General features: G+C 41.8%; 1 protein-coding gene across 1 annotated transcript in view; it reads right to left on the bottom strand.

Moving 5' to 3' along the window:
- The window catches only part of FHDC1 (FH2 domain containing 1), a 31,557-nt gene that overhangs the window by 19,516 nt on the left and 1,778 nt on the right, over nucleotides 1-10,263 (bottom strand). The window contains 2 exon segments of the mRNA XM_015568042.1: nucleotides 1,870-1,972; nucleotides 2,626-2,687. Coding sequence (XP_015423528.1) covers nucleotides 1,870-1,972; nucleotides 2,626-2,687 — 165 coding nt within the window.

Below are 10,263 nucleotides of genomic sequence, written 5' to 3' on the forward strand. Positions count from 1 at the left end.
GCTGCAGCCAAGAGTCAGTAATGTAAACAAGGAGAGTGACCAAGCGGGTCAGATATTCAGACGGAGGATGGCCCTGCAGCAGGAGGGTGGTAGGAGAAACAGCTGGGCCGGCTCAGGGGCTGGGGAGGCAGGATTTCACAGCCAGGCCCGAGGTTAGCTAACAGTCTGAGAGTGAGAGCGCCTGGGGCCTCAGGAAAGCCTTGGGTGGGTTTTATTCATCTTGCCCTTAACTTTCTTCCCTGTCAATTATATCCCACACACAACTCAAAAAACCAGCTTTATAAAACATGAGCAGTTTGACAGCTAAGTTGCTTCTTTGAAAAATCCCTTAGTCTTCCACGGCCTTTGCATTCCTGAATCATCCACCTTTGATTTTTAAATTAGAAGATATTAAGAAAGCCGTATGTAATCTCCCACATCTTCGTGGTGTGAAGACAGCAGCCTCCCTCATGCCTGACTTCTGTTTAGTGAGAAATTTTTAGCTTTTCAGAGCACTTTCACTTGTGCAATCAAATCTGACCCTCGCTTAAAAACGGTCAAGATCAGTTAGGAGTGGGTACCAGAGCAGTGCTGAGGAGGAGTCATGAAAAAAGCCCAAGCAGGATTAAGATATTGAGAAAAACTAAATCTTCTTTAAAATCCAAATTAATTCAACCATATTCATCCTCATTTTAAAATTTGGGAACTCCCATTTTCCACATAAAAGAAAAATTAGAGTGTTCAGCAAACAAGATCTGGGTAAGTAATGATTTAATCTTCCTTTTTCTCAATATTTTAAGACCCTTTTATTAACATTCATAAATCCTATTAATTAATCTTGGCTAAGATAAATTATACTTAACTTTAAAACAGAAAGCCCAGGATAGGGAGAGGCTGAGATTATTAGATGTATCTAGAATGTCTACTCAATAAGACTCTCGATTTGGCATTGTGAGTTTATCACTGATGTAAAAAGTATAAATACGTTTATCTTATTGTTATTAATGGTACTAAAGTCAAGTTCCACCTATGCTGTGTGGGAAGGGGAGGGGGGTGGGAGAGGGAGGAACTGCAGTATGTGTAAAAGGGTAACATACCTTTTACTTTATAAGACTATTATTATTCAAATGTTTACAAGCACAGATATTCATGTATTTCTTTTAGATTTTTTTCAAAGGTCACTTCTTCAGAAATAAAAGACGATATTAAAATTTTGGGAGGTTTTACAAAATTATTTTTCTGTTTTCTTTCCTATCAAGCTCCTAACCATTCAAAAAGTCAGTGAATTCAGCCCCCCCCCCAAAAAATCAATAACTTTATATTGTGGTACTACATTGCTATCACAGCAATCTCCAACTTTCCGTCAATTATATAGACAATGTTCATTAACAATTTACCTACCTTCCCAAATTTTAGAGCATCTTTATCCTAAAGTGGCTTACTTTGTCTTTACTTTTTTTTTTAAGTGTACACATTATAAAACAACCCACGTACACCCTAGCCAAAGATCATCCGCCAGATGATGGGAAATGGAATTAAAATGTATTGAGCTTCCATGTGCCAAGTACCATGTCAGATGCATAACTACCATTTCATTATCTTCACTATCCAATGAGGTAGCATCATAGCCTCACTTTACAGGTGAGAAAACTAAAGTTCATGGGGGTTAGGAAAGTTGCCCAAGTTTCTCAATTAAGGGTAGAGCTCCAATTTAAACCTAGGTTCTCTAACCCCATAACCCATGCTCTTTCCACTGGGTCACTTAATTTTATGTGAGAAAACGAATTCTGGGTAGAAGAGTTCCCTTCCATGTGATTTTTGACATTCCTACAAATATTAAGCTTTTATCATCACTCCTAACATCTAAAACTCACACGGCAAATTCCTTACCTCCTCTGACTCTGGCAACAGTTTAAGAAATTCTCGCAATGTCTCTGCTCCATAATGCTTACTCTTTCCTTGATGAATATCTTCTACAATGGACTGAGGAGACCTTGAAAAGACAATTAATCAGATTCCATTTCACATTTGCTCGCGTGTCAAAGAAACACAAGCCCGTGGAAATTAAAACAAATCACCTCCACCCTCCTTTCCATCCCGCCTTCTTCCCAGTCTAACAGGCAGTTGTGTGTCAGTGATCACCACAGACCCACGGCCAGGAAAAGTGGAGATCCTGAAACACCACTCAGAGGCCACTTCACCCAGAACGGCCCCCGCCAACCCCCCACCCCAGGCATCCCAAAAAAGTCAGAGTGGCAACGACCACTGGAGTCTCCTTTTGGGAGAAGAAAAGCATCCCCTTCGGTCTCATGAAACTCCAGGAGAGCCCTCGCCTTTGCACCCTGGATTTCACCACTGTTTGACTCACCAGCCCAACCTCCACTCAAGGGGCAACACTGCAGATGAATTTATAAACTCCCTGACATACCAGGCTTGAATGGCATCCTGGGGTAATTCTCCCTATTTCAAGCCACTAGATTGGGTTTTCATGAGGAAAACAGCATAAAGTGCTGGACTCATCAAAGCCATGTGCCTGAGAAGGATTTGAAGGCCTGAGGAATGATTTTCCCTCATGTTAGAATCTGAATTTCAGCTCACACCCACAGGCTCTGATGCTCAAGTTTCAACTGAGTGCAAAAATCTTACTTCTTAAATTGCTTAAGAAATATCCCAATGTTCATGCTCCGTTTTGCATCCAAGATAGTAATCTGTAAAAAAATAGAGACACATAAGATCATTCAAGTACAAATAATAACAGTTGGAGGAATGAAGAGAATGAAAACCTATTAAAATATAATTCCAATTTATAAGAGAATAATTCCCAGTGTGTAAATCTAGTGATTAATTGATATACCTAATATAGTTTTACATATAGTAAAATGTTGTCATCTCCCCAAACTTCCTACAATATGTTTCCTTTATTGTAATAATTACACATGAAATTATATAATTCTTAATAAATTATATATTTTTTAAATTTAGCAGCTTCCTTTTAAAATAATATAATCCACATTTAAAAGCCTTAACTTGGAAAAAATGTCTTAGTATAGCAAGAATCACATGAGCTTTGAACCAAGAAAGTAAAAAATAACTCTGAAGTGATTTCAGAGTGAGTCCCAACTCTGATTTAGGGATAGAAAAATATATTTAATAAAATTCTTAATTTTTCTCTAAAAGAGAAATTTCTTTTCATTAAAAAAGAATATATATGTTCAACAGCCCTTTTAGGAGGAGGTAAGAAAGTGCCCTACATTTTATTTGCTCATAATTTACAAAGGAAAACTCTTGTGATGTATTTCACCAAGTCGAAGACATATTATTATTTTTTTGGCATTTTAACATCTCTGGAATCATCTTTAATTTAATGAAATATGTTGGCTATTCCAATGTACCATCAAAACCCAGATTTTGGCTGCAATAGGTTTTAGTTGTTCAAAATGAATAATTTGGAAGATTTTTATCAGATTACAAATTAGAACTTTTTTGGTGGGGGATAAAATAACGAAGCCATTTCTTTCTCTGGAAGTAAATGTCCAGAATGTGTGGAGGAAAGAGAACCTTAAAACTGCTGCATTTTTTTCCATTTTTTTTTTTTTTGGTAAAGGGAGACTCGCTAAAATAGGAATGTTGTTATAATGCTCTTCCTTTCCAAATGTATGTGATTCACTGCGAACAAAAGAGAATCAGGTTTCAAATTAAATTCCTGATCTCTGGGCCTGTTTCTAAGTGTATAGGAAACAGCAAGACTAACAAGAATGTTAACCAAAGTTAATGGCACATCCTAGCTATAAGGTTAAATTTTTACAAGAGTATGGTTGCCTTCATTTCAACACTAATCTTCAACAATCACATTATTTACTATCCTAGGGGTTTATTTCATGTTAACACAATCACCTGCCAACCATAAAATAAACTCCCAAGTTAAAAGGGCCAGCTCCTTATTGGAATCCTACCCTGAGGTTGCAGTTCAAGTTCAGGGTGGGGGGGTGGTGGGGGCAAAGGAGGGAAGAAAGAGTGGCGAGAAAAAAAACCCAAAAACCTGTCAAAGTTATCACCCTTTAAGGAGGAAGGCTCATACTAAAAAGATATTATGACAGACAACTATGTGTTTATTATAATTCATTAATTAACAAGTAAGAACATGTATATTGATTGATATCCAGAATACTTTCTCTGTACTCACTTCCATCCAGAATGGGGAAATACCTTTTTTTTATTTCTCTCATTAAATTACCACCTCCTGCTATATTTAACCCATGATGGTGGCACCCTCCTGGGTCCCCAATGCCCCAAACCCACCCTCATCATCTTCACCCTCAGCCCTCTGGGACTCTGCACACTTGGCTGAGCTCCCACAGCTATTGTTGCTGAAAAAGTGATGGAGACATTAGTCTTATTCCTCCTATTTACCATATAAGGAAACAGAGCCTCGGAGATGTCATTTTTATAACTTCCCCAAAGCAATACTAGAACTGAAACGTAAGCCTGGGTGTATCGGCTTCCTTTTCACTCTGGTTCTGGTGAGTTTTAATATCACTGAGATACAGGAGTAAAGAGAATTGGCAAATATTCCCCCTCCAGCCTGGTATTCACACTGGAATATTTCTCCAGAAATGGGGACAGATCTGAAGAAAGCCATCCACGGGGTTGGCCAAGTCCCCTGGTGACCCCAGTTGTATGTGTGGGGTGATGGGTAGAAATGTCACTAGCTAAGACAGCCTGCAGGCACAAAGAGGCTTCCTTATGCCCAATGCAGGGGCAGCCAGCCTGGAACAGCAGTTGTCTCTACAGTCTGAAGCAAGGCTTCAGAAACTGGCCACTGAGAGAATTCAGCAATATTCCTAAGGAAAAACCTGGGTTGGTCATGACTGACTGCACCCACCAGGGAAAACAGCCCAGTGCCTCATCAAAAAAAACAGGAAAAACTAGACAACTGATAACGCTCCAGGGCCTGCTCCCCGCCCCAGGGGCGGTATCTTCAGATTTGCACGAGCAGTGTCTTTCCCACTGGTTATCTCACTGGATCCTTCCAAAGCAGTGTTAGAAAAGTGTTTGTTAAAGTCCTTCAATGAGGTTATCACTATCCATGTAAATTAGCTTATCTTACTTCCTAAATGCTTGCCAGCTCAAAAAGCTGGGCAATTCAGAAATGAATGTGTGTGGGACTGCTGGGGTGTTGGAATCATTCAGAGCCATGGACTCTACCTGTGGGCCCCCCTGTGAGACTCGCAGGCTCCACAGGTCAGACCAACTGCTCCAGGGAAGAATCGATGGGTCCCTCCCTCTCCCCACCAGTTCCAGTCAACTGTATCTACGCCACAGCACATGGAGGCAGGACTCCGCTCAAGTCACCAGTAGGTACAGCCTGCGAGCTTCCTTAAAGGCCAACCAAGGAGTTACACCATCCCTGGCCAACAGGTAATGTGCTCAGCTCATCCCAGCCGGAGGATGTCCCACCACAATGTGAGGGGACTTGCGGTAACAGCAGTCTCCCCACAGTTGGCTAGGGTGGCTGGGGTTGTCCTAAGACCCTCAGAGACACTGAAACCAGGGTACGTACTGGGTGCTCCACAATGATGTGCATGGCTACACCACGGCCCCTGTTAACACCTCTGCGTAAGCTCTCCTAGGTTCTTCTACTACAGCGCATGTACTTTCACCTAGTGTCACATCACTACAAAATCTGCCTCCCATATTCTCAAAAGGAAGAGGAAACGTTTGTTTTCTAGTGGCAGTGAAATACACATATTATTTACCATCTTAACCACTTTCAAGTGTACAGTTCAGTGGCATGCAGTACATTCACACTGTTGTGCAACCATCATCACCACCCATCCATCCATAGAAGTCTTCAACTGGCAGAACTGAAACTCTGGACCCATTAAACCCTAACTCCCCATATTCCCCTCCCCCTCTCCTAGCAACCACCCTTCCACTTTCTGTCCCTAGGAGTTTGACCATTCTGGGTACCAAATGTAAATGGAATCATATCCTATTTGTCCCTTTGTGACTGGCTTATTTCACTTAATATAATGTCCTCAGGTGGAAAAAGAAAATTTTAAATCATTTTTGGTTATTTCAATCCTATGTCAAATTCTGAAAAGCAAAATTTTAAAAATCTTCCTGAATGCTCTATACGTCCTTAGCTTTGGGTTTTAATGGTTTTTCATTTTTGGTTGGCTGTCACGTGGGAAATGTTCCTCCCCCAATGCTGCGGGGGAGAGAAATGAAAACCCAGTTGGAACTTTGCTTTTAGTCCCCTTTCAATATAGTTCTGGACTGAGCATGTCCCAGAATTCTACAATATACTGGGGTCGGAACACAAGTTGAGAAAGAATGACTGAAACCTGAATTACAGTGTGGGAGAACAAAACATGACTTCTCATGAATTTGAAAAACCAATCCTCCATCTTATTTTCTCTCTCTCCATTCCTCTTTCCCCAGTTCGAGATTTTAGTTAGGTTTCCTCATCAAACTTATGAACACATCCATCATCTCACATATTTATCTTTTTCTCTTTTTTTGCTGAGAACATTTGGCAAATTTCAGTTTCACAATACAGTGTTCTCAACAGTAGTCACCATGTTTTACGGGAGCTCCTCAGACCTTATTCATCTCACAGTGGTTTCTTTGTGACTCCCAGTTTTGACCTATCATGTGGACTGACACCTTGTAAGGTGGTCCCTTTGCTCCCTCGGTTCAGATCTGTCAGCTCAGTTACTTTAGTTTCTTTGAAGGACACCAAATGGGTAGGTAAGATTGTTCCTTTCCACAAGAGTTTCCTATTCTAGTGAGAGACAAGTACAGACCCAACAACCAGTGTGGGGCTCTGAGGAGGCTGAGGTTCAGTTGAACGGGGAACTTCTCAGGGGTAAGATCAAGAAGCTTGGTGGGTAGAGTTTGAGCTGAATCTTTTTATTATTATCACCAGTTATATAAATCTGTTATTTCTAATTACTTTATTATAGCTTAATTATTATTGTGACATCTGTAGCCTCCTCAAGCTAATTTTTTAGGTAACAAAGATATAAGGATAGTAGTAATAGGTCATAACCTCTTCCCCCTTATTAAATGTTCCACTTCACTTGTTAAGGGTTATTCTTCCTTAATTCAGCAATTCCTAGCCCCAGGTCTTCCCTATCTTCCAGAAACTTCTTCCTTTGGAGTATAATGGAACTTATTTGTAAGGCTTTCTAAGCCCTTGAAAGTATGAGCCAACCACATAGTGGCAGGCCATTGCTGTAGGAGGTGCCTATTATTTCCAGGGGACATAACCTGATCCTCGGCACGTTTGAGCCTCCAGAGTTACGGGCTGTGTGGTCACGGCAGGGATGCCATGTTTCCAGGCTCGGGTGGGTCCATCTGCTCAACATGCTGTGGAGGGAGTTCTCCAGTCCACACGGACAGGCAGTGAGGACTACCACTGTCAACCCTGGGCTTCCCCTACTACAGAGTGAACTGGAACTTTTAACACTGGTCCTTGTTAGACTACCACTCTGCTGAGCTGTAGCTGCTTTAGAGGGAATGAGGGAAGAAAATCACACGTCCTGTATTCTTTACTGGGACAAAAAAATAAAGTACATATGATACATCTAGCCATGTTGGAGGCAGCATGGAAAATCGAAAATAATTCTGGATAACCCTGTTCTGTGACAATGTTATGTAATATGCACTTATCTATCCATCTACTAAACTACTTACCCTACCTGAGTACTGAAGAACTAAAGAGTTAGGCTGTTTGCTTACACAGTTATGGTGATTTAACTTTTCTTTCTAGTATGCTGTCTCTCAGATTAGGACCTATACGTGCTAAAAGTAAAGCTATTTGCAAACCCATGTTCATAACAGCATTATTCACAATAGCCACCCAAGTGTCCATGGACAGATAACTGGGTAAACAAATGTGGTGTATGCCTACAACGGAATATTATCCAGCCTTACCATGCTGACACGCTACCACATGGAGGGACTTCGAGGACATTATGCAAAGTGAAATGATCCAGTCACAAAAAGTCAAATACTGTGCAATCACACTTATATAAAGTACCCACAGCAGTCAAATTCATAGAGAAAGTAGAAGGGTGGTTGCCAGGAACTGGGAGTTCCAGTTTGCAAGATGAGATTTCTGTGGATGGATGGTGAGGGTGGTTACACAACAGCGTGATTGTGCCAGTGCCACTGCACTGTACACCTGCAAATGGTTAAGATGGTCGATGGATATTTTACCACAATTAAAAAGATGATTATTCACAGACAGACAACAGTATGGTGATTACCAGAGGGAAAGGGGGTGGCGGAGGTAGGAGAGGGTAAAGGGAGGATAAATGGTGATGGAAGGAGACGTGACTTGGGGTAGTGGACACACAATACAATATACAGATGGAGTATTATAGAATTGTACACCTGAAACCTGTATCATTTTATTAACCAATAAATTCAATAAAGGATAAATAAACATAACAACTAGCTAAATAATTATTCACTTTTAGGCGTTGGTTTTTTTTTTAAGTTAAAGGAAAAAAAGTAAAGATGTTCCTCAGATACAGGGGTGAAGGTGGGTGAGGAGATAGACACTTCTCCCCCACACCCCCGAACTTTAGACCTGGCCTAGAAACACCTCCGCTTCTGCCGCAGGTGGGAAAAGTCACCACACTCCCTGCCACTCTCTTCCCGCTCTGAGAGGTCCTGAACCTCTCTCCGATTCTCAAAGCAGCAAGTGCCTCATAGCATTTGGCAAAATAAATGTCCTCAATTTACAAGGGCCAGCCGCCTCCCCAGAAACATGGTGAGCCGAACCCCCTTCTGTCTCCACAGGTGCTTTCTGGAGACATCACCTTTTCTCCACATGTGCCCACCCTCTCTTTCCTTTAAAATTCTTGAAATTCAGTAAGTGGAGCTCAGAAACAGCGGTGAGAAATGACCTGCTGTGCATTAAGAAGCCTCTGCTGGCAGCGGGGGCAAAGGCCAGGGGACTTAGGAAATGACTTCTTGCTTCTTCCAGGATTGAAAGGGTCTGCTACGAAGCGCAAGGACTTTGCATAAGGCAAAGAGCAGGGGAAACCTGTGCTTCGCACTCAGGGTTTTCCTGAAGACTTCCTCTCAAATGCATGTCACAGCTTACAGTAAATGCAAATCCCAGCGTTCTCCACACTTGATAATAAACAGACGACTCTTGGCTATTTCAACAGGGCACCATGCCACCAGCCTCAAGGGCCCCCAAGGGAATTCATGGACAGAAGTTAAGAGCCAGAGAGAAAAGAGGTCAATATTGTCGGCTAGAGAATTCAATAATGCAGGGAGCTGCTACCTCATTCCAGAGCCCTGCCTACTCTTATCTCACACCTCCATCTCTGACCTATTTTCCCAGCTCCCTTACAGCAGATTAAAAAATGATGCATTTCTGTTACTTTTTTTGTGTTTTTTTGTTTGTTTGTTTTTGGTGGGCAGCATTCTTTTCTTTTAATCCCTGGTTTCCTAATTATTTCCTCTTGCAAGTAGAGGCTTTTCCATGTTTACTCGAGTTTCTACAGAGAGTACGCACACGCACGATGTTGGACTCAGTTTCTATAATACAGAGTGGCCTGTGTCCTGGGAGGCCGTGCTTCCAGTAAACGCCTTGTAACTTGCTAGCTTTATTTTCTTCTCAAAGTATCACACCACGTGTTCCCTGGGAATACGCTTCCTAGAAAGTCTATCTGAAAACAGCTTTACGCCTAGGCTCTCCGGAAATCTCTGGTCCACCATGGCCATAATTCAGGGCCTTCACTAAACACGGTGCAAGGAAAACTGGAGGAAACACTAAGGATAAAACCCTAAGGATGTGCATTACTTAATGATGCTATTTAACAAAAGGCAGGCTGTCTCAGAAAGCTCCAGCTGATCGCAGATGCCTGAGCTCAGGAACTTAGGGTTTGTGTTCGTCTCACTGGAGACGAGTAATCCTGGACTCCTCGCAGAAGTGCTCCACCAGGAGAAACCGCAGATGTGCAGAGACAGGGCAGCGCTGAGAAGCCAAGGACGATGGCCCCACAGAGCATGTTCTCTGCATGAGGTCATAATCCACCGAGATGCCTGGGAGGGTCCGGCATGCACGCTCCTTCCACTTTGTTACTACTCAGCTCAAGTTCATCATGTAAGGTCCTTTCTGTCATTCCCAGAGCACAACATTCCCTTGCCTTATGTTCTTTTCTTTTTTAAAAAAAATAATATATTTTTGTTGATTTCAGAGAGGATGAGAGAAGGAGATAGAAACATCAATGATGAGAGAGAATCATTGATTGGCTG

The sequence above is a fragment of the Myotis davidii genome, unplaced genomic scaffold, assembly GCF_000327345.1.
Source record: "Myotis davidii unplaced genomic scaffold, ASM32734v1 scaffold323, whole genome shotgun sequence".
NCBI classification, from domain to species: Eukaryota; Metazoa; Chordata; class Mammalia; order Chiroptera; family Vespertilionidae; genus Myotis; species Myotis davidii.